Below are 25,489 nucleotides of genomic sequence, written 5' to 3' on the forward strand. Positions count from 1 at the left end.
TCATATAGTATTGTTGTTGAAGTATATAATGATCTCCTGGTCCTGCTCATTTCACTCAGCATCAGTTCGTATAAGTCTCTCCACGCCTTTCTGAAATCATCCTGTTGGTCATTTCTTACAGAACAGTAATTGTCAAAAGCTTTTTTCTGTACCTATTGAGATTATTATATGATTTCTGTTAGTTTTGTTATTAATATGGTCAATTATAGTAATAGTTTTCCTGATAACCAGCCCTGCATTTGTGTTATAAATCCCACTTGACCATAGTGTATTATCCTGCTAATAAGTTACTGTAATCAATTTGCTAATATTTTATTTAAAATTTTTGCATTGATATTCATTATGGAGATTGGTCTGTAATTTTCTTTCTCTGTTTTGGCTCTTCTTGGTTTAGTATTAGTACCCTATTTGTGTCATAAAAGGAATTACTTCTTTACCTATTTTTCCAAATAGATAAATAGTATTGGAAGTAATTGTTCTTTACACATTTGGTAGAATTCACTTGTGAATCCATCTGGCCCTTTAGATTTTTTCTTAGGTAGTTGGCAATGTCCCATGCCCAGAATTCAGTTTCTTCATCTCTTCCTCCTGATTTCTCAGCCTTCCTCTAAATCTTACTATTTAAATCCTACCATCTGCAAAAATCATTCTTGATCTTGCTTAATGGTAGTATCTTCTCCCTGTAAATTATTTCCAATTTATCTAGTATAAATCTTTGTATAAAAGTATATTGCCTCTTCATCCTCATTAAATTGCAAGCTCATTGAAGGCAGAAACTGTTTTTGCCTTTCCTTGTATTCCCAGCATTTAGAATAATGCCTGTTACTTGGTAGGCCCTAAATGAATGCTTATTGTCTTGACTTCTATCTAGGCTGCTGAGTTATGTCCAGATGAATGGTTTACTACAATCATCTACCAAAAGCAGATTTGGAATTTTAAATACCTTAAAATACTGTAAATAATAGCTGATAAATTCCCTTTTAAAAGTGCAATGTCATGGCAACACAAAGTGGATGATAGCATAAACTGGGAAAATCGTAGCTTTGGCTCAAGCATGCTTTTTGGTCTGTCAAATATTCATTGACTGTGCCCTCAATTTCCAAAGACAATTCTTCTCTTTTTAGATATCCCTATGGTTTCCCACCCTTCCTTTTTTAATTTGAGATCAAGTGTGTGTGCGTGTGTGTTTATGTATGTATGTGTGTATGTGTGTATGTTTATATGGAAATTACCTTCAGACATAAAAAATAATTTACACAATCATAAGATTTAAAGCTTTTCCCAAAGCACTTTTATCTATTCAAACATTAACAATAATTTTGTCTATGAATTTAACAAGGCAGTTATTATTGTCCCTCCTTTTTAACAGAAGAGGTAGAGAAGTAGATAAAGTTAATAACTAAAATGGGACTAGATCACAGGGCTCCTTACAAAACTGACTTCCATAGTGCAGTAGCAGAAAAAGGAACTAAGGATGGTTAACCTGGAGAAGAGAGATTACAGAGAAGATTGAAGTGGGGAACTATAGCTCTCTTCCAGTATTTGAAAGGCTGTCATGGGGGAGAAAAATTAGATTTTCTCTATTTGGAGCATTTGAATAGAAACAGGAGCAGTGGGTACAAACTGCCAGGAGAAAACTATGTGGCTTGAAGTCAGGAAATAAAATTCCTTTCAATAAGAACTGTCTAAAAGTGGAATGAACTACCTTGGGAGGTAGTAGGCTCCATTCACTGGAAGAGAAGGAAAGAGGAAGGGAATGAGTGTTTATGTAGCATCTACTATGTGCCAAGCACTTAAAAGATGTGATCTCATTAGATTCTGGACATCTTCAAACAGAAGCTGGATACCCACTTGTCATACATGATTTAATATTTCTTTTTAGTATGAGTTTGACAAGGTAGATTTAAAAGAGCCTTTCAACTTTCTAATCTATGATTCATTAAAATTTCCCCTCCCAACCTTCAACTCCAGAACACTTTAGGAAAACAAAATTCAAAGAGAATAGTAAAATTAACTTAGACCTAATACCAGGTGTCTGGTTTTTGTTAGAGCTCTTATCATATTATCTCAGGTCTTCTTTCATTTTTTTTTTTTTTTGACCCTAGCTTGAGGAACACATACTGATTTTCAAGACAGGATGAATTTCCTGATTTTATGATACAAGATAAAAACAATTCTATGAAGATTATTCCTTGGTGGTTGGGGGTCATCACTGTTTAAGGCCCATTTCCAATAAGACTTTCCTTCCCATTCTAATGACAAGCTTTAATGGAATCTGTACTCCAAAGCATCTGGGTTATGCACAAGTCTGGTTTTAGCACAAGTCCAAGCAAGTTCCCTGAAGTTCAGACTGTCTTTACAACATCATGCAACTCAGAAAAATTCCTTCCAGGCACCACCCACCTTTTCCAGTGGGAATCTAGTAAAATGATTCTTTTGGAAAAGTTTTGTCAAAAGTGAAAGGACTGAAGGGGAAGCATTATGTATATGGTGCTTGAGAAGAAGGGAGAGAGGAAAGAGGAAAAATAAAAATGACCAGTGAAGATGAAAAAAAAAAAATAACCACACTGCTACCAAAATATTCCACTCATGAATGAGAGAATACACCCTACAGCTGTTTTACATATTTACATACATACATACATACATACATCAAGTATTTCCAAATAGCCTGGTGTTTGTTTTAAAATCCCACGTTGAGATGTCTTGTAAAGCAGTCACAGTGGAAATCTCTTTGCTTGGTGAGTGTACAAAATTGTTTTCAATACAAAGAGGCTTGGAGAGACATGATCTGATGCTAAATGAAATGAGCAGAACCAGGAGATCATTTTATGCTTCAACAACAATACTGTATGAGGATGTATTCTGATGGAAGTGGATTTCTTCGACAAAGAGAAGATCTAACTCAGTTCCAATTGATCAGTGATGGACAGAAGCAGCTACACCCAGAGAAGGAACACTGGAAAATGAGTGTAAACGGTTTGCATTTTTGTTTTTCTTCTTGGGTTATTTTTACCTTCTGAATCCAATTCTCCCTGTGCAACAAGAGAACTGTTCAATTCTGCACACATATATTGTATCTAGGATATATTGTAACATATTTAACATATATAAGACTGCTTGCCATTTAGGGGAGGGGTTGGAGGGAGGGAAGGGAAAAGTCGGAACAGAAGTGAGTGCAAGGGATAATGTTATAAAAAATTACCCAGACATATGTTCTGTCAATAAAAAGTTATAATTAAAAAATAAAAAAAATATTTTCAATATACTTCAGTATACTTCACATCACATCATGTACACAGCAGAAATCATTTCTTAATGATCTTAAAGCATGCTGGGAGTTTCAAACCCAGGAAAGTACTTTGTAAAGAAACAGAACCAAAGTTCAAATTGATATAATCAATCAATTAATAGTAGTTATTCAAAACAAAATATGACCAGTTTGTAGTTTTTATTGTTGCTGTTATTGCTGTTGCTATTGGTGGTGGTGGTGTGGTGGTGGAGGTAGGTGGTGATAATAATGATTTGGGAGGGAGCACCTAATTCATTTAAAAGTGATTCACTTTATTGCTGTCCACAGTCTGTGATTTGGTTGTGATTTCTGATGAAGGAAATGACAGAACTGAATGTTGCCATATTCCTTTTTATAACATATAATCCACAAAACTACAGATGGGCCATTTGAAAAAGATTAGGGAGCTTCCAAAAGAAGGAGTAGAGTCATTTTAAAGTTGCATTTTCCTTTTAGCTTGATCCACAAGAAAAGGATAGAATGTCATGCTTAAAGGGGAACAGATTTTTTTATTTTTTTGGCAAGATACAAAATCCTCTGTTGCTATATTTGACTCTCTACAAATAGTCTCTTTCTTATATAAGTGTAAAGAGAAAGATCAATGCCAGAGCCCTTCATTCAGCCATAGCCAAACTTGGTATGGAAAATCAAATATTTGTATTTTACTAGTTCATGCTAGCTCAGACACATAGATTATGTATTGATTAGCAAAATTCCAAGGCATGGATATCTGCTTTACACATTAAGTGGATCAAAATGTTTTCTTTGCTTTTCTTTAAAATTTATTTTTTCCTCTCTACTGGTTAACTCATAGCAGATGTACTGATTCAGTTTGGGTAAAAGTGCAAAGCTTTACAACTTTCTTAACAATTTTATCAATTGTTTATGAGAAGGTCAAAAGGGATGTTTGGAAATTTGGAACATTGCAGAATGGGCATACATTCCCAAAAAAGGAAGCAAAACAATTAAATAGTAGTTGGTTGTCCCCAGAGAAAACACACTTCAGCTATGAAGAATTCTCAACAGATGTCTTGGTCTCCACCCTACTTAGCGCCTGTCTAGTATAAATACACTGTAACCCTTTGGATTCTGAAACATCCCTTAAAGATCATTTGAAAGCGAAATGAAATCGAGTTTTCTTTAACGAAGTAACTGAACATAAAAGCAACAAAGTTTCCTCTCCTCTCTTTTGTGACCATGCTCCATTTGTCTAAAATATTCACACTTTTGAAAGTATGATGACACTTTTAACAGTATGATGAAAAGAACATCAAATTTATTGTCTGAATTTTGACTGTACCCTATATGACATTTGTTAAATTTACCACTTAATCTCCCTAGCCCAAAATTTTCTCATTTGTAAAATGAATCAAACTGATTTCTAAAATTCCCTTTGGCTATAAAAGAATGATTCTATGATTAATGATGGATGGGAACACAATTGAAATTTTACATTAGCATAATAAAAAGGGAATTATGACAACTTTTTATCAAAAATACCAGTGTGTCTAGATTTATCTAAACTAACTAAACTTTCATTTTTTCAACATACAGATTTACCTGATTAAATATTTACACTGTGAGGAGTTGTGTACCATGTAAAGCATCTGAGTTCTGCAATTCTTGTGAACTTAGGCAAGTCCTTTACCTTCTCTGGGCTTCAGTATCTTTTATCTGTAAAATCAGGGCACTGGTTTTCAATTTTATCAAATTCCTTGCCAGCTTGGCATGCTATTATTTGAAACCAGATTCCCCAGGATTTCAGTTCACTCCTTTACATTTCTATTGTCTTCTTTTGTGTCAGTAAATTATAGAAAAGGAAGAGTGATACTTTGGGATGAATTTCTATGGCCACAATGAACATTAGATTTAACAAACATAAAAATACCTCCCAAGGAATCAGCTGATAACTTTGGAAGAACTCTCATAGAAGAACTTTAATTACAATGTGATTTATAACTGACCTTCACTAGTATTTCTAGTGTAAAGACTAACTGCTCCTTTACTGAATTGTTTCTAGAATTAATCTTATCTAAAAAAAAAAAAAAAAAAAAGAACAAGACACTGCAACTTACAAAGATATTTATGGGTTCTTTTGTTGAATATGAAGAAAACAAGAGCTCAATAGCTAATTGTCAAGAAATACAGAACAAAACAAAATGTTACATTAAAATATAATCATTAAAAATTCACATTAAATTACTTATTAAACAATGACACCTTTTAAATACAAAGTTCTTCATTTCATATCATTTACATATACCAATGGCAGTTTCATTGAAGGGATGATCAGAATTTGTAGAGGCAAGGGGAATATGGAGTAGTTTTTTTTTGTTGGAGAAAATGCCATCATTTGTAATCCAACTCTAGAGACCAAAAGTCCTGTTGATGTGATTTCATAGATATTTAATGCTGCTGAGAAGTGCAAATCTTCCATCCTAGAAATGCAGACTTCAACTAGTACAAAAAACTGTTTGTAGACCTAAGTTGGATTTACTTTGCCTATATTGGTAAATATGTTTTCTATATTAGCTTGCAGTTTCCCAAAGCAATATAATATAAATAATAGCATTTCCACTGTTAGGTAGCAATTCTTTTTTCCATTTTTGGTTTTCCTACTCAAATAGTTAAGAACTAAAAAGAATCCAGAGAACATTCTTCCTTAAGAATAAAAAGGAAAACCTAATTCTGTGTTGTAGCTTTTTAAAATTGTATGTGTGGATTTTCAATTGTGAATTAGCTTTTTTTCAAGATTCTAATTATTTTCAGAAATCAAAATCCACATAAATTAGTAATTAGTGATTATTGCCCTAACCCATTACATAAAGAAATATACTCTATTAAGAGGGCAAAGAAAAGTTCTGATGTTGATTATGTTTTATAAAATTAAGTGAATTTTCCTTCTAAAAGAGAGATCATGCATGAAATATATCTTTCTTGATTTTTTTGAAAGAATGATGTTTGATATTAAATAGTCTTCAGTCCCCTTCATTTATGTCCCATGTGCTCTTACATTGGCACATTATACTTAATGATCTAGGACTGATGCAAGCAAAGAGGAAGCAAGAAGCCATATTGAATTATTGGGGCATATTAATTGCACTGACAGGTATAAGAAGAAAATTAGTAGATGTAGTTTTTTGACACTTTTAGACAAAAACTAAAAAAAAAAAATAAAGATTAAAATCTTATTATTATGGAAGATAAAAGACATAAAAGAATGTCTATGCCTTTTGATAAATATTAATAGTATTTCTATCATAGTGGAGAGAGTGCCTTTGGTACAATTAATTCTCAGAAAGGATTAGAGAAAAAGCCTATCAAAAGAATCTTAAGTTTCAACTGTTATGTGAATGGTAATCTCACATAAATAATATTTTCAAAGACTAGTGTTTTCATCATGGGTCTAAGAGTGTTTTAAGGTTATTTTATTATAAAATGAAAATTATTTTTCTCCAAAGATAATGACTGACACCAATGTAAGTAACATATAAGAACTACTTATCCTTTGATAAAGAGGTGACTATCTCTAGCCCTATTTAATAAAAGGGTTGAGTATTTGCTTATACTATATAAAAACTGGTAAGGTACTTTCAGTAATACTTTTAAAAGTATTTGCCTTCTCCTCTGCCTGAAAAGTTGATCATAGTATTTTTAACTGCCATCAATATTCCTTTATAACTGGAATGGTAATAGTGAACTCTTTCCATCTTCAATAACAGACACATTGTATACATCTGCTTCTAATAGTTTCTTCTTTCCTAAACTTGAGTAAATCACTGACTGAAATTATTTATAGTATTTCTCCCCCCCTCATATGTAGATTTTTTTTTTCCTACGAGCTCTTACCACCTTTCTTTAAGCTTGTAGATAAGTAAATTAATGGCCAATTTCAAATGCAATGATTTTTGATTTAGCTGCCAAGAAAATCTAAAGCACAAGGGAGAAAAAAATCCCAAATCTTGATATGCTAAGTCAATTAATTGCATTAGCTACTTGAGGCAGAACTTTGGAGTCCCTAATGAATACAAGTAAATTCCATGAAATACAGAATATATATAGAATATAGAATCATCCACCTCATTTCTTTATGAATTTGTATATTTAAGAAACCAGAGCACACATTGATTTTTAATTTTTTACCTCACCTAGTAAAAGAATGGAAATTCAAGTTCAGAAAGTTTGACTTATAGAAAATAACCAGGAAATAAGGATTGACTTGTGATTCCCATGATTAGAAACCTCCTTCTACTAATGTAGTCTGGCACTTTTTCTGCAACCTATAGCTTTACAGAGAGGCCTAGAACATGGTTAGAGTAAATGATTTGTTTAGAGTAACACAAAAAGTAGGTATCAGAGACAATACTTGAATCAAGGACTTCTTGCCTTAACTAAAGAATAATGTCTATATTTTTTGATAGAATTGGAAAAGGGGCATTCAGGAACACTCTTTTATAACTTGCTTTGCCAAATTGATAATCCAATGATTAATTAGTAATATATTGTGATCAAGGCTCTAGTATAAATCTTTGACTTTTCCACTGCTGAGTAGAAATGATGTTGAAACATATGCTGAAAAAATGTAAGGATATGTGTGAATGATTATAATGTAGTTTCTTCAGAACATAGCTTCCACTTATCATTCTGAATAACAGAATCAACACCATTAACCAGGCTATAATTTCCTAAAGGGCAAGCCCATATCCTACTGAGTGGGAGATAGCTAAGTGGCTGTAAGTAAGCACTCAACTTGGAGAGAGTTTGAATTCCATTTCATGTACTAGCATCATTTAACTTCTGCTTCAGTTTCCTTACATGTAAAATGAGCACAATAATGGAAATAACATATGTACAGCACTTTGTAAAAATTAAAGCAATATCTAGTTATTATTATTAATGTCTAATACCCATATATGGAAGATACCCTAACTTTGGACTATATCCCAGAAAGAAATGAAGGCAATTTAGAGCATATTGTGTAAAAATTGTGTCCACTCAGAAAGGAAATCATGAAACAGAGACATAGGAAAAAAGGGAAGGGGACAAGGTAAAGGCCTAGAATCCAAACAATACATTGGAAAGAATATACAGATTGTAAGATAAAAAGAAGAGTTGAAAATAACCATAGATTTGAAAATCAGCTATGAAAACCCACCCTAGCTAAGTTTATGGCATTTTTAACAAACTAAGATCTATTTATCTATAGATAGATAGATAGATAGATAGATAGATACACACACACAGAAATATATTCTTCAAGCTTTAAAGTGGTAATTTATTGTACTTTGAATTTCATAAGAGAGAGGAAAATGAGAAATCATCTCAGCAAGCAAAACTTAGAAATTCTTGGAGCTAATTTTTGAATTTCGCTCATCTCTGAGTCACCAAAAAAGTAAACAAGCCTTATATTTTAGCTATTGAAAAAAATTAGAAATATTAATGCCTATTTTCCTTTTGCAAATATTGAAAACATCATTTTGTTGGTTGATTCTCAATGCCAGTCCATGTTCTATACAAGTCAATAGCATAAAAGTAAAATTTCATCTGATTTGATCTGTGCCTTTCCCTTCAGAATCCTCAAATTTTCAGTTTATTAACTTTTCTAAGTGATCCTGATTAAAAACCCAAATCAATTTTTTGCTTGTTTCAAATCATACCCACAGGTTTTCCTATTCACTTAAGAAAGAAAAGAATGCACTTCAAGAACTGCAAAACTTATGCTGGAAATATTACAGAGTATATCTCTGAGGGAGATATCTCCCTCAGATATCTGAGGGAGAAAAAAAAAAGACAACATGGATTTTGTAATACTCTTATGAAATAACCATTAAGCTTATAGCTTTGTGATTTGTAGAACACCTTGCTTACAAAACTTGCATATCCCCTCTCTAGATCTCTTACCAGGAAAAAGAAATCCACTTAACACAACGGGAATTTATGTTAACAAGAACAGCTAATTTGAAACAATGGAGCTGATCCACTGGAACTAATGGGTTACTAGTTCTCTTGTGGGCCCATATGAATTTTGATACAGTGATGCAGGCTGGACTAGTTGGGAATATAATTACAATACTATAGGAAAACTCTTCATATAGTACCAAAGAAATAATTCATTTTCTGTTCTACCATGAACATTAAAGAACTTTTCTCCGAAACCTTATATGCACCTAATAGCTGTACAAGCTAGGGCAAGGGTTGAAAGTTTCAACCCTTCAAAGCACTGTCATGTGAAAACTATACCAGATTTGCTTGGCAATAGTGCTACTGAAAATATCAAACACTTGAGGTAACCTGTAAAAATATAGACACACATCACATCACAGATATCTACAAGTAAGCATTTTTATACATTGTTGCCAGTGCTTTTCTGAGAGCAAGTTCTTTAAACAGAACTTAACAATTTTTACATTTAAAAAAAAATACATCCCTCTAAAATAGCCCATCAATGCAAGACCACACTTCTGTATTTCTACAAAAAATAGATGCACAGAGAGCTACAAAATTGTATTCCTGAAAGGATGAACATTGCCATTGTGGTTTGGCTTTTCCTGACAAACAAGGTGATTTGTTTAAAACAACAACAACAACAACAACAACAAAACATTCAAAATTAAATGAAAATAAACCATGCTGTTGAAAAGATCAAAGAGGAGGAGACTTGCACAGACTCAGTTAGGGGAAGAATTAAACAAAAAGATTTTTTTTTCAATGTTCTAGGTCCCATTGAACCTTCTCAAAAAAAGACTTAAAAACAATATAAAAATGGCTGACTTTTCATCTTCTCCTTCCATGTGTATGTATCTTGTCCTCATGCAGAAACAAGAAAACACTGAGGACAGCTCCATGCCAGTTGTTCTGGGATTCCCAATTCAGCTTTATTTTGCTGCTGTTGTGTGCTTCAGAACCAAGGAGACTCCTTGCCCTTGTCCTGGTGCTGCAGACCTATATGGGTAAAAAGATAAAGGAGGATGCAAAATAGGTAAAAAAAAAAAAAAGCTATTTTTGGAAGTGGACATATACTATATTTAGAAATATAAAAAAATCAAACAAGCAAGATATATAAATTAAAGCGATGTCTGTATTCTTCTGTAGTGACACTTCCTCTAATATATAGTAATGTGATTTTACCAAAGTCACCTAATTTCTCTGATTCAGTTTCCTTATTTTTAAAATGATTGAAATAATCTATTATTGCCTACTTCACAAGATGGGTTTGAGAGCTAAAATTAAATAAAGTAATTTCACTTGTTTTAGTCATGTCTGATTCCTTGTGATACCATTTGGAGTTTTCTTGGCAAAGATACCGGAGTGTTTTTGTATTTTCTTCTCCAGCTTATTTTACAGATAAGAAAACTGAGGCAAACTGACTGTTAAATGACTTGCCTAATAAGTGTCCAAGGCTGAATTTGAACTCAGGTCTTTCTCACCCCTGGCTTGGTTCTCTATTCACTGTGCCACCTAGCTGCCCTTAGACACATACATACACATACATACAATCTCTCTCTCTCTCTCTCTTTTTTTTTTTTTTTTTTGGATTGTTCCTGTGATCTAGTCATTGATAAATGGAGTTCTCTATGACAAATCTCCATCTATCAAAGCAGGTCACCTTCTACTTTGCCACTTACAGCTATAGGAAGTTATCTAGGAACATTAAAATATTAAGGAATCTGCCAAAGATCACACAGACACAATATGTATCATAAAGAGTTAAACATAGGTCTTCCTGATTCTGAGATCCAGCCATATTTCCACTATTCCATGTTATTGTACTGTTATATGCATACTAGTTATTGTGATTATGCCTTCTAATATTCCAGAACATTTATTCTCCTATGGAGAGAAAATATCATGCCATAATTTTCAAAAAGGTAATGAATTTGGAATAAGGATGAAACTGTTTTAAGAAAAATAGGTGGCACAGTGAATGACACCAGACCGGAGTAAGGAATACCCAAGTTCAAAACTGGCCCCAGAACATATTAGCTGTTTGAACCTATATAAGTCATTAACCCCTGCCTGCTTCTTCAACCATAACATAGGGTTATTAATAGCATCAATTACTCCCAGGGCTGTTATGAAGATCAAATAAGATAATATTTATAAAGGACTTTGCGAATTTTAAAGCACTATATATGTGAAAGCTTCCAGCCCTTTGGGTTTTCTTCACTGGGGTAGGGTGTGTACAGAGTTGGGAGGAAATTTTTAGCCACTGGCAAAATGAGAAAGGTTTTGCTTTCTTAGAAACTGAGTCAATGACAAAAATAAATGCACAAAATGTATAATTTCTACATTTGAAATTCTTAGTTGCTGGACATTCAAGCAACAATCAACAGGAACCTGGAATTTCACCATGAAAACTAGATTTCTCCTTGTTACTGGAACTGACAATAAAGCTATCAAATCTGTTGAGTAAAATGTCTCAAAAACCTACACTCCCAGCTATTGGAATTCTATTGCACATTGACACTTAAAATAAAAATGGGTTGAGGTGTGTGTGTATATGTGTGTGTGTGTGTATGTGTGTTTGTGTTTCACACATACACACACACACAGAGATAAATATTTAATTCACACACAACATGTAATGTTTAAGAAAGCATCTATGAAAGAAGGGTCATAAAGCAAACATGTGGCATTATGAAGTTAAGCCTATGAACTGGTCAATTTAGACTAGTAATATCATATTCAAATAGAAATAGTGACTGACTCTCATCAGTACATAAGGATTCCTATGGGCCACATATTGACTTAGTTTTAAAATGCAGCATTATCTATGTGTTATTGTATTTTTGTTTAATTTGTTAAATATTTCTCAATTACATTTTAATCTAGTGTGGCCATACTCAGGACTATTATGAGCCATGGATTTGGCACCTCTGGTTTAGAATATAGGAAATCAGGATGATAGCTGAAGTTTAAATGCTACTTGAAGCCACCGTCTGTTAATCTTTATAACTGGGATGTGACTACAACACACCATAAGACCCAGACTTTGTTTAGTTTCTGAGGTAACTTCTTTTGTGATTTGTGGTTTTATGGCCACAAATATCATACAAGGGCAGGTAAAATTGAGTTTATTGTTTTTGATGAACACTGTATTATTTTGCTACATGAGACAATCTGTCTTGAAATGTGACTGACAGATTGTTTTATGTCTGTTCACTCTTTAAAGGGTCACTTTAACTTTTTACATATTCCCAAAGCAGCTACAACAAATCCTTTTCTTACCTTAAACTTGTCAAAGTATTTCATAAGACTACAGGGAATCATTACAAAAACAGACACAATTAGTAAGTGTAATGGAGACATGAAAGTGATCTAAAAAGCACAGTATAGGACTAGGAAATAGACAAAGGGAAAGGTGAGATGTAGGCATTTGATGTAATTATAAAAACCATCTATGGATTGTGACACTGATCTCTGTTAAAATCAGAACTGCCTGAATGAAGAAAGCCTCAGAATTGTCTTTCAGAGAGGTTGTTGCCACATGTAGAAAACAGAAACAATGATTTGTTCTATTCTCTCCCCAAATAATGGATCTTGTGCATATCAATCTAAATTTCCTATATTCATTTTAAAAATTATTTCATGTCCAAAATAATTTGTAGTCTTGAAAGTATCCCAATTGAATAATCTATCCAACTTAAACTACCTTCACCGACAGTTTGCTGAGTGCATAAATAATTTTCTCATTATCAAAATGTCTTCTGAATGGCTTAGTGATTCCACATTTGAAGACTATATCAATTTATGCAATACTAGAAATACAAATCATGAAGGCTGTTGCTAATGCCAGGTATTGTGTTAACAATTTTTTTTCTCTTTAATTCCATTAAAAACTGTCTACTTTTTTTTGCAGTATCCATTCATAATTCTTATTCAATTATGACTATCTTGGCAAGTCATTCTGGGTGGGTAATAGTAGCTAAGAATTATTACTTAAAAATTAATTACTACTGTTAGGTATTTTTTAAATGAAACTTAATCCTCTCTATAATTCATCAGAGACATTTGATGCAAAGATTCCCCCCCCCAATTAATGATTTCCTTTCTTCTCTTGTTGCATGAATATTGCTCATACAAAAGTTTTTCAATATTAGGTGGGGTACTATATTTGTAAAATGTTGTATCTGCTGTCATATAAGGTCAATATAGTGGTTAGTTTAGATGAACTGATATTTTTTTTTCTTTTTTTTATTTGTTACATGGAATGGCTTAAGGAAAATGAAAAAATATATTAAGAAACAAATGCAATATAAAGACAAAGGATTATTAAAATTCAATACACCTATAATGAATTAAGATTTTAAATGTTAGACATAGGAAGGCAAAATTTATTTACAAATATCTCAAAACTTGACTGATAGAATCTACTTTCCTCACCATTGCCTCATTACACAAATTTTTTTAATTTTTTTCTCTTCACCAACTCACAAAAAAATCAATTCATATCAGAGCTTGAAGTGTCCTTATCAGATGCTCAATGTTTTCTTATAACATAATTTGGAGGAAGACTGGCTATTAGTTCAGATCCTATCTGTTACTAAATACCTAATGTGCAATGTTAGGTCTCAGTTTCTTCACCTGTAAATAAGAGCATTAAAGGTCTCTTCTAGATTTCTATCCTATGTTCCTAATGACATGACAGAAACTATATTATTCTTATACCTAGAATCAATTGTAACAAAGCTTTTTATTTTATTTTATAAAACTCTTATTGTTAATGGTGATAAGAATGATCTACCAAAAGGTTAGGTTTATCACATAAACTTCACTAAGTTAATAATTTTTTAATATGATCTATTAAGAAAAGGGATAGCATAATAGGGTAGCTAGAAAGGGGGGAAAAAAGATGAAGAGAGATAAAGTTACATTTTACCTATAAAAAATGAATTTATGAATAAATTATGGACACACAATTTAAGAGCTCCTTCTCCATTATTAATGCTTCAGCACCAAATAATCCTTGTTTAAAAAAAAAAACACACCTCAAAATATGAAGAGATATTCTAGTGGCAACTGTCCATCCATCATAACCCATGAGATTTTAACAACCTTAATTGAGCCAGAAGACAAATTACTTATCGGCAGAGAAGAATTCTAGATCTCTAGATTATGGTAATGCTTTTTGTAGTTTGTTTGGATTGCAGTAATAGTCTCCCTACTAGAAAAATGTTTAAAATTGTCTGAACTTGTTAAATAGATTTTAAATTTTGATCTAAAATAGGACACAAAATATTAACTGGAATGACTGGAACTGACGTCACAAATTATACTTTAATTTATTATGTTGTTGTATAAAGTGCAGCACCTGCACACTTGAGGCAAGTTTTTAAGCAACTAATTGTTCAAGACCCAGGTGTTTCCTACCCCTACACATCAAACTACCTTAGCTTTTAGCATTAGATGCTTCCTTCCCACCAAATAAAACAGGATCATGAGACCATAGATTTAGAATCAGACAATATCTTGAAGTTGATCTACTCAACCCCTCAGTTAACAAATGAGAAAACTGAAATCCATCAAGATTTAAGATATTTGCCTTAAGGTCCCACACCCAGCCAACATAGTAAAGCCCTGGATGAAGTCAGAAAGACTTCAGTCTGACCCACAACAGCCATGCTTTATCCTGCTTTTTCCAAAACTGGCTAAGTTTTTAAAATAAACTGACTCTTCCCCGGACTAATTCTCAAACTTTCCCCCACCCTTCTCCCCTTTCTGTTCTATTTTTGGACTGTGTTTCTTTTTGCTTGCATTTATAACCCTCATGTTTTTCTCTAGTGAGACAGCTAAATGGCACAGTGGGCAAGAGTCAATTGGAGTCGGGATCTGATTTCAAATCATCCCTTAGATATTTACTAGCAGCTTAACCCCAGGCAAGACACTTAAGCTCTCCAATTTCAGTTTCCTCATCTGTAAAATGAAAATAATAATAGTATCTAATTTTCACAGGTTGAGGGGATCCAATGTACAGAGCTTTGCAAATCTTAAAATGCTATGTAAATGCTAGTTATTATTATTATTATAAACACAGTGTTTCACACATAATAAATACTTAATTTCCCCTCCTCCTTTGCTTCCTTACTTCATTCCTTCCTTCCAAAGTTAGTTGTGTGACCTTTGGTAAGTAACAACTTCACTCACTGTTCTCCAGATTTCTCCACTATAAAAAGAGGGTATTGGAATTGATGACCACTAAGGTCCCTTTCCAGCTTTAAATTTCTATGACCATGTAATCCATGAACGCATCTCTCTTCACATGCTATATTATATATTATACATCCTCTTCTTTCTTCTTATAGCCTCTTCACTGATAGTAGCTTGTATTTTATCAACCTCCACATATTTCTGGATTTCTAAATGGAAGGATGACTATGAAAGTATTTTAGCATCAAGTTTCAGCATGAGGCTAAATCATTCCTTTTAAAAGTATTAAAAGTATTCATCCATTTAAAAGTATACATTAAAATGTAAGACAGAAATCATAGATATGAATTGCTTATTAGCATAAAAAATAAAAAGTGGTTGAGATCATACTAGATGACAGAAACAAGTATAAAGAAATTAATCAATAGTATCTATTAATTAATATTGATTTCAACTTGTGTATTTCAACTTGGAAAAATTTGAAAACTTGGAAAACAATTCAAGGAATGATAGAAAAAAGAGGAAAGAGAAGAGAAGAGGGAAGGAAGTAAAGGAAAGGGAGGAGAAGAGACTAAAAAAATTTCTTCCACAGACTTTCTCCTAGAATTAGAGAAGAACAAAAAGCAAAAATTTCCTGGATTAAGTTGATGTAACTGAAACCACAAGTTATAATACTCTCTGGAGATTCTAACTATCCAAACATCTGTTGAGTAACAAATAGTGCCAAATATGTATCTTTAAAGAGGTTTCTGGGTTATGCAGAGACAGCTTTATGATACAAAAAACATAATCCAACCAAAAGAGAAGTTAATCTGAAACAACTATTTACCCATAAAAATATATTTAAGAACACAAGAGAAAAACAAGAAATCTTTTACCTGGAAGCAGGAGTTATCAAAACATACCTGATTTAAAATTGGACTTTAAAGCCAGAGTAATACAAATGTATGATTTTTTTCAAGCTGAGTATTTATGAATTATTAATTCAAATAAATGATTCAGCTTTAAGAAATTATAGAGATTTTGGTATCAGGTGTATGTGATTAAAATCATCAATTAGAGAGCAAAGGTTAAAAAAAATCTACATCAAATAGCAGAAAAAATAAAAATGAAAAGAGGACCTATTATTGCAACAGCTTCAATCCAGTCAATTCAAACAAGCAACTAACAAATTAGCAGACAAAAATTAAGTGGAAAAAATACAAAAATATTAATCAGAATTTCCTGAAAAATTCTGACCAATGAATAGCCCTCCCCACAAGAAAAAAGTCAAAGAAACACTTGATTTCATTAAGTAAATTAAACAAAGCAAAGAGTTTATGGAGGAAATAGCAAGCAGAGAGTGAAGGCAACATTAGTTTAGAAAGCAAACTCATTTATTAAACATTTCAGAGAACAATGATTAAGAATTATTGGCTATGATGCTTCATAAAACAATAAAAATCAGTGAAAGTCAAGACATATCTGTAGAAAGCTTGCTATCAGAATCAAATAGGCAGTGTAAGTTTCATAAACAAAAAAATTTAAGAAGCCAAGAAATTGATGCATAATGAAACAGATTTAACTATACTGTTATAATAATATATAACTAAATGATGAAGAAATACTTCACTTGAACTTTTAAATCTTAGTTGACAACCAGAATCTGCTGGGGCTGAGGGTGGTGGTAAGAAGGGGGAGTAAGAAATAGAAAATGAAATTTAGAAAATAAAAGTAGAAATAATAACTACAAAGACCAATCTGAGACAGATCTGAGATGAGATGATTTTAAAAACCATGAGGATCATGTTACAAAATGAAATGTCTTTTTTTTAAAATGGGGGAAATAGTATGTGAATTTAAAAGCACAAAAGATAATTTAAAGTGAACTAATATAGGGGAATAAAATTTTTAATAAGTATACATTATTTCTCATAAGTATAAAATCTTTATAATACAGGAAGAAACATGCAAAGTTTCACAAATGATTTTCTGCATTAGGATATATGTTCATAGTCATGACTGAATAAATTAATCATCTGACTAATTAACAAGAAATTATTAAATGTTCACCATATCTTAGGCCATAAGCTATGTCCTAAGGATACAAAAACACAAGAAAAACTAGTTCCTGTCCTCACAAGGAGTTTATAATCTAACTGGAGCAGATAATATATAAACATATAGATACATACAAAATATATACAAAATATTTTGAAGTTAATGATATAAAGGGAGCTGGAGATTGGAAAAGGAAAGACTACAGAAAGTGGCACTTCCCTACAAAGGAAACTAGGGATTCTGACACAGCAGTGAGGAGGGAATATGTTCCAGATACAAGGACAGTCAGTGGCAGATAGAGTACCCAGCATGAGAAATATTAATAAAGTCAATTTTACTAGATCACAGTGGGGGTGTGTACACAGAGTATATAAGAAAGGAAAGTAGATTAGGGCCAGGTTGAGGTCTTAAATGCCAAAAGAGAAGAATTTATATTTTATCCCACATATTTATGGCATCTTTGGCATTTATTAAGTAGAGAAATTATATGGTCAGGTTTGCACTTAAGGAAAATCAATTTGGCAGCTGTGTAAAGCATGGCTTGGAGTGGTAAGAAACTTGAGTCAGGAGAGATTAAACCTTAACTTAGGGTTAGAGGCAGTGAGAATATAAAAAAAGAAAAGACACAAGGAAGTAGAAACAATATTTGGAGACTAAATATGTGGGGTAAATGAGAGTGAGGAATACTGAAAAAATGGTATTGAAGTTGCAAGCCTGGAGATAATAAAAAGGAGAAAATAACCTTGATGACTTAGAAGTTCATGGTATCTTTGATTATAAGATGGAAGTTTGGAAAAGAAGAGAGTTTTTGGAGGAAGATAATATCAGAAAGATAGTGAAAAGTTGAGAATGACACAAAGGCTAAAGGGTGGGTAACAGGTAAATTTAGAAGAGTGATGAGTTTGGGGAATAAATAATTAGATTGGGATATACCGAATTAGAGATATCTATGAGCTATCCAATTCAAAATGTCCAGTAGGCACTTGGAGATTAAAAAAATAGAACTCAAAAAAGGAGATGAGAGCTGGAAATAGAGATCTGGGAATTATCAGCACAGAGATAATTAAAACTCTGTGGGCAGATGAAAGCCCTGAGAATAAAAAAAGAGACAAAAAAGGAGTGCCCAGGATGGAGGTTTGGGCTACATCCAGAGTTACATGGACTTTATAGATAATGATCAAAGGATACCAGGAAGTCATAGAAAATAGAACATAGAAGAACAAAGAGAGTACAATGTCATGAAAACCCAGAGAACATCTCAGAACATCTTGAATGGGGGCAGGAGGAGAGAACTGGTGGTGGAGGAAAGGATTATGGTTCAACAGTTTCAAGTGTTGCACAAAAGCAAGAAAGGATAATGGCTGAGAAAAGTCTACTAGTTTGGGCACCAGGTGACTTTGAATAGAGCATTTTCAATTTAGAGATTATGTGTTTCAGAATGCAGATTAAAGAGTATTTGGAAAACAGTGATAAGAAAAGGAGTGGGGATGATGAGATTAGATAGCTTTTCAAAGAATTTTGACTAAGATAGGGAAGAAAAGTCTGGGATAACAGCTTGTAGATAGAACAATGTGATAGAGCTAGTTTGAACTAGCTCATGAAAACTGATGGTTAAATGTTCAATGGGAATATTTATACTTTGAAGAGCAGCAAAAACTAAAAATCAAGACTGTTTACACTTTTAAAAAGTGATGTTAATAATGTAGATTTAACTTAAAAGTGTGCTATGTGTATGCTATTTTCGCCAGAAAGTTTGCTGTTAAATATTTGCTAGCATACCAGTAAATTTAAAGAACCCATGAATGTCCAAAAAAAATTGATTTTTTACTCAGTAGAGCAAAATATAGCCTTAAAGACTTTCCTTCACTAAAACGTGTTATACATGTTAATATTATACATGATTTCTTGATAAATGGGATGACAATATTGTTTGTTTAACAACTTTCTGTTGTATTAGTATATTATTCAAAAAACTATCATAGAGAATTTCTTATGCAGAATTATGAGATGCCCTATAGAAGAGTATCCGATTTCCCTATAGAAAAGTACAAAATAAATGCCTCTTTTTCCAAATAACTTATGTTGATGCCTCAAGAACTAGAACATGAGGTCATAGACCTCTTACATGTAATTATAAATATATATATATATATATATGTGTGTGTGTGTGTGTGTGTGTGTATACATATATACGTATATATAAAAGAAATAAACATAAACATCCAAGTATGAAAAACTTGATGAAAAGAAAATGTCTATTGTTTAGGATAAGATATGCAGTTGGAAACCCAGCCTGCCAACACACACACACACACACACACACGTATGTATATTTTGTGAGGCAGGGACTCACAGGAAGAGAGGATTGGGCTGAATTTGGAGAACTGTGAAGTATATTCAAATATCTCAAGCCTTCAGCCATATTTTTTTAAATACTTTTAACTTTTTTTTTCAGGTAATTCCCTAAGGTTGAAAATTTTAGGGCAGTAGAGACTACAAAGAATCCAAGTTGTAGGTTATCATTTGAGGTACATATTGGGTTTGATTAGACTTTAACATATTTCTGAAGATGATTTCCTTTGCAAGAAGTAAAGACATGCTATATAGGTAATATTTGGTTGGAAGAAAATATGAGCTGATCTTGTAGTGAAAGTGAGATTGTAACAGAGTACCCAAAATATTGCGAGTGTAATGGGCTGAGGTTTGAGTTGTTGCACTGAGGTCCCAAGTACATGAGGCTAAATAATAATTGGGCTATACTCTATTAATATACTTGATTGGATAAAGAATGGTCCCTGCCCACTCTCCCTGCAAGTCCTGATGTGTTGTATAGGAAATGACGATTTTGGTGGGTGGAAGCAGAGAGAGACAGGAAGAGAAGCTGGGAGAGATTGGGACTGGGTTCGATACTCCTAGCTGCTGGTCATGTGGCTGCTGGTCTAGCTGGTTCTTGACTCAGCTGCACACATTGCTATCGCCGATTCCCTTCCACCTCTGATCTTTCTTCACTGAGAATAAAGACTGACGATTTTCCCCTAACCTGAATTCCTGACTCCGACTGATTTTAAAATACGCGATCTTCATACAAGAGTGTCTATGAAATGTAGCTATTCCATCCTAGAAAGAGGATTCTAGCATATAGATGAGATCCTTTGTGGATTCATGAATAAGAACAGTTCAAGATTAAATAAATATATACAGATATGTGTATGTGTATATACATCTATATATATCTCTCTAGATCTATTACACACACACACACACACACACACACACACACATCTAGCCAAATAGAGAGAGTATGTGTGTTGAAATTTGTCCTCATGCAAAGAATACTCAAAATAAGAGAAAATAATACTGATATAAATCTCTTTGGGGGGTGGGATTTTTAAAATAGAATTCCTTTCTTTGAACTTTTTTTTCTTTTTTTTTTTTTTTACCATAAACTGCATGATGATGAAAGTATAAGAAACTTCCACAAAAATTCAAGATGTACTAGCACAGAATCCTAGATTCACTTGGACTAGAATACAAATGGCTCAAATAAGTAAGCAAAAAAAGTGAAAATATTGGTTATTTTTTACCTTTAATTCAAAGGAAATTTTCTCAACAGAGAAAATTTTAGAAGCCAAAGATTCTATCCTATTTATGAAGCATATAAAAGGGGACTTTGGTAACATCAGAGAATTTGTGATCTCAAAGATGCAAAAATTTCTTTCAATAATGCAGATTTCAACAATTATTTCTTCATTATTCTTGGTTACTTTTGTCCATATCCTCCCAGAAGTTCTCCATATTAGATTGTACTATAGATTTAAAAATATTTTCTAGGCACAGGTTCCATATTTACAAGGTCCAGCAAATTATCCTTCAATCTTCTGACATAACCAACCCAATTCTTTTACTATTCAAGTATATTTGGATGTTATATTTGATATTCTTTCTTGCTAGTAATTAAATTAAAACTCCAACCAAAAACAAATAATATTGTGACTAAATTTCAGAACTAATGGACAAGAAAAAAATATTATAAGCAAGCATTAAAAAAAAAAATTCAAATACCAACAAGCAACAATAAGGATAACCCAGGATCTAGCAGCTTCTACCTTAAAGGAAGGAAGGTCTTGGAACCTGAGGATTCCAAAAGGCAAAGGAATTTGGAATGCAGCCAAGAATAAACTACCCTACTAAACTGAGCATTTTCTTACAGGGAAGAAGATGTACATTCAATGAAACAGGTGATTCCATTTATTGCTGATGAAAAGACCAGAGCTAAACAAAAAATCTGACCTCCAAATACAGGAATCAAGAGAAGCATAAAAAAGTAAAAAGAACTCTGAGAATTGTATTTTTGTTAGGGGTATACATAGAGAGTGCATGTATAATTTAATTTTACTGTTATAATATAAAAAAAGGAACTAGAGGTGGAAAGGGGATTGTACCAGAAAAAGTGAAAAGTGGAGGTAAAATGAGGGAAATTACATCTCAGGAAGAAGCAAAGGAAACCTATTATATTTGAGGGAAAGAAGGGAGGGGGGATGAACATTGTGTGAATTTTACTGTCATCAAATTTGACTCAAAGAGAAAATATTAGATATATTTGGTTTACAGAGAAATTTCTCTCACTTTACTGAAAAGTGGGAGAGGAAGAGTGAAAAGGAAAAGGATAGGCTAAATAGAAGGAAAACAGAAATAGTAGGGGAAAGGTATAAGAAAGGGGGAGGGACTCTACAGAGGGGAGTGATGCTTGAGGCAAGTGGAGCTGATAAGTTATTAGGGGTTTCTCTCTCTCTGAGAATTGCCATGTATGCCGTGTCAGCTGGTAGTGCTGGTCCAGGAGGTAAAAAGGGGATTGGCCTGAGAGGCAGGAGTTTGTGTTTTGCAGGTGTTAAAGGAACTGCTAATAGGTTCCTTGGGATGGCAAGGAGTATGTCCTCTTGCTAGATCTCTACCTACAATGTAGCACTAACTCCAGGTGTCTCCCTTCTGGGGATTTACCTAAGCAATACTAAATGGGCTCAGCATGGGATAATCTGGAAGAAGAATAAGTATAAATAAACTCAGAGAGAGATGCAGACTATGCTTGCTCTTGTACTCTCTTGCTTTTGCTTCCTGGTAACCCCTGCTGAGATTACCAAATAAGAAAGGCTGTTTTGCACCTCAAGATCAGCTCGTCTTTGTGTGTAACCGGGGATATGACCAAGACTGGTATGTATGGCCCTGGCAGTCTAGAATAGTGTGCATGGACAGTTCAACACAATAAGTTAAATACTAAGGAGGAGAGAAAAAGGAAAATAAAAGAGAAAAGTATAATCTGGGGATAATAAGATAGTAGGAAATACAGAATTGGTACTTTTAACCATAAATGTGAATGTGGTAAACTCTCCCATAAAGCAGAAGCAGATAGCAGACTGGATTAAAAACCGAATCCTACAATATGTTGTTTCCAAGAAACACAATTAAAGCAGAGCAGTACATTCAGGGTAAAGGTAAAAGGCTGGAACAAAATCATGCTTCAGGTGAAATAAAAAAAGCAGGGGTAGCCTCCCTGATCTCAGATCAAACAAAAGCAAAAATTGATCTAATTAAAAGAGATAAAGAAGGAAACAATATCTTGCTAACGGGTACCATAGATAATGAAGCAACATCAATAGTAAATATAAATATTCACCAAGTGCTATAGCATGAAAATTCTTAAAGAAATTAAGACCGCTGCAAGAAGAAATAGACAACAAAACTATAATAGACGGAAGATTCTCAACCTTGCTCTCTTAGAACTAGATAAATCACTCCACAAAATAAATAAGAAAGAAGCTAAAGAGGTAAATAGAATGCTAGAAAAGTTAAGTATGATCTTTGGAGAAAAACAAATGGAGACAGAAAGGAGTACCCTTTCTTCTTAGCAGTTCATGGAACATATACAAAAATTGACCATATATTAGGACATAAAGACCTCAAAATCAAATGCAAAAAGACAGAAATAGTAAATGCATCCTTTTCAGACCATGATGCAATAAAATTATGTTCAATAAAAAGTGAGGGGGGAAATAGACCAAAAAGTAATTGGAAACTAAATAATCTCATTCTAAAAAATAATTGGGTGAAACAGCAAGTCACAGACATAATTAATAATTTCATCCAAGAGAATGACAATGATGAAACAACATATCAAAATTTATGGGATGTAGCCAAAACGCGCATTTAGGGGAATTTTTATATATCTAGATGCTTACTTGCATAAAATAAAGAGAATATCAGTAAATTGGACTTGCAAATAAAAAAGCTAGAAAAAGAACAAATTAAAAACCCCAAATCAAACACTAAACTTGAAATTCTAAAAATATAAGGAGAGATTAATAAAGTTGAAAATAAAAAGTTATTGAATTAATAAATAAAACTTAGAGTTGGTTTTATGAAAAAAACCCAACAAAATAGATGAACCTTTAGTAAATTTTATTTGAAAAAGGAAAAAAAAAATCAAATTGTTAATCTTAAAAATGAAAAGAGAGAACTTTCCACCAATGAAGAGGAAATTAGAGCAATAATTAGGAGTTATTTTGCCCAACTTTATGCCAATGAATTTGATAACCTAAGTGAAATGGAGGAATACCTACAAAAATATAGATTGCCCAAATTAACAGAGGAGGAAATAAACTGCTGAAATAATCCTATTTCAGAAAAAGAAATAGAATAAGCTATTAATCAACTCTCTAAGAAAAAATCCCAAGGACCAGATGGATTTATATGTGAATTCTACCAAACATTTAAAGAACAATTAACTCCAAAACTATATAAACCATTTGGAATGGTTTTTTAAAAAGGGAATGAAGGACTCCTACCAAATTCCTTTTATGAAAAAGTCATGGTACTGTTACCTAAACCAGGTAGGTTGAAAACAGAAAGAAAATTATAAACTAATCTCCTTAGTGAAAATTGATGCAAAAATCTCAAATAAAGTATTAGTAAAGAGATTACAGAACATCATTGCTAGGATAATACACCATGACCAAGTAGGATTTATACCAGGAATGCAGGGCTGGTTCAATATTAGGAAAACTATTGGCATAATTGACTATATCAATAACTAAATTAACAAAAAACATATGATCATCTCAATAGATGCAGAAAAAGTATTTGATAAAATCCAACATCCATTCCTACTAAAAACACTAGAGAATATAGGAATAAATGGACTTTTCCTTAAAATAGTAGCACCTATTGAAAACCATCATTAAGCATCATATGTAATGGTGATAAACTGGAACCATTCCCAGTAAAATCAGGAGTGACACAAGGTTGCCCACTTTCACAATTACTATTCAATATTGTATTAGCTTTGGCAATAAGAGATGAAAAAGAAATTAAAGGAATTAGAGTAGGTAATGAGGAAACCAAATTATTGCTCTTTGCAGATGATATGATGGTATACTTTCAACTAAAAAGCTATTGGAAATAATCTACAATTTTAGCCAAGATGCAGATTACAAAATAAATCTACATAAATCATCAGCATTTTTATACATCACTAACAAAATCCAACATCAAGAGATACAAAGAGAAATTCTATAATATTCTTCTCTAAAAATGTAATCTTCTCTGGGAGCAGGTTTCTTGGGGGGCTTCTAGAGGCAGCCTTCATTTCATTTCAGTATAATTACCCCAAATGCAGCCAGGTATTAAAGTCCAAATACTTTATTGTCTCCTTCAAAGTCTTATCAACTTCACTTGGGGCTCAGCTAATTTTTCTTAGAGACCTTCTGTAGTCTTGTTTCCGAGAGCTTAAGCTACCTTCTCTGGCTTCTGAATCTCCTCAAATGAATCCTGGATGAGCTTCTAGTGGGCTTCTGTGTCTGGCCCTGAGAGCTTCTTGTTTATATGCTGTACACTGAGTATACGCCAATCATTTTTTATCACTAGGAAACCATTATTTGTTGTAGGATTAAATCCAACTAAACTAGATTTAACCACTGTCTCCTCAATTCCACTTACTTAGGACCTTGTTTCAAGTTC

The 25,489-nt window shown here is 32.9% G+C and overlaps 1 protein-coding gene across 3 annotated transcripts in view; it reads right to left on the reverse strand.

Annotated features, from left to right (window-relative positions):
• Positions 1-5,357: 5,357 nt before the first annotated feature.
• The window catches only part of VGLL3 (vestigial like family member 3), a 71,634-nt gene continuing 51,502 nt past the window's right edge, over positions 5,358-25,489 (reverse strand). For all 3 annotated transcript variants that reach the window (XM_031958844.1, XM_031958842.1, XM_031958841.1), the window contains exon 4: positions 5,358-10,234. In XM_031958844.1, the coding sequence (XP_031814704.1) occupies positions 10,191-10,234 (44 nt within the window). In that variant the 3' untranslated portion in view covers positions 5,358-10,190. The remainder of the gene's footprint in view (positions 10,235-25,489) is intronic.

The sequence above is a fragment of the Sarcophilus harrisii genome, chromosome 3 (genome assembly GCF_902635505.1).
Source record: "Sarcophilus harrisii chromosome 3, mSarHar1.11, whole genome shotgun sequence".
In the NCBI taxonomy this organism is placed as follows: domain Eukaryota; kingdom Metazoa; phylum Chordata; class Mammalia; order Dasyuromorphia; family Dasyuridae; genus Sarcophilus; species Sarcophilus harrisii.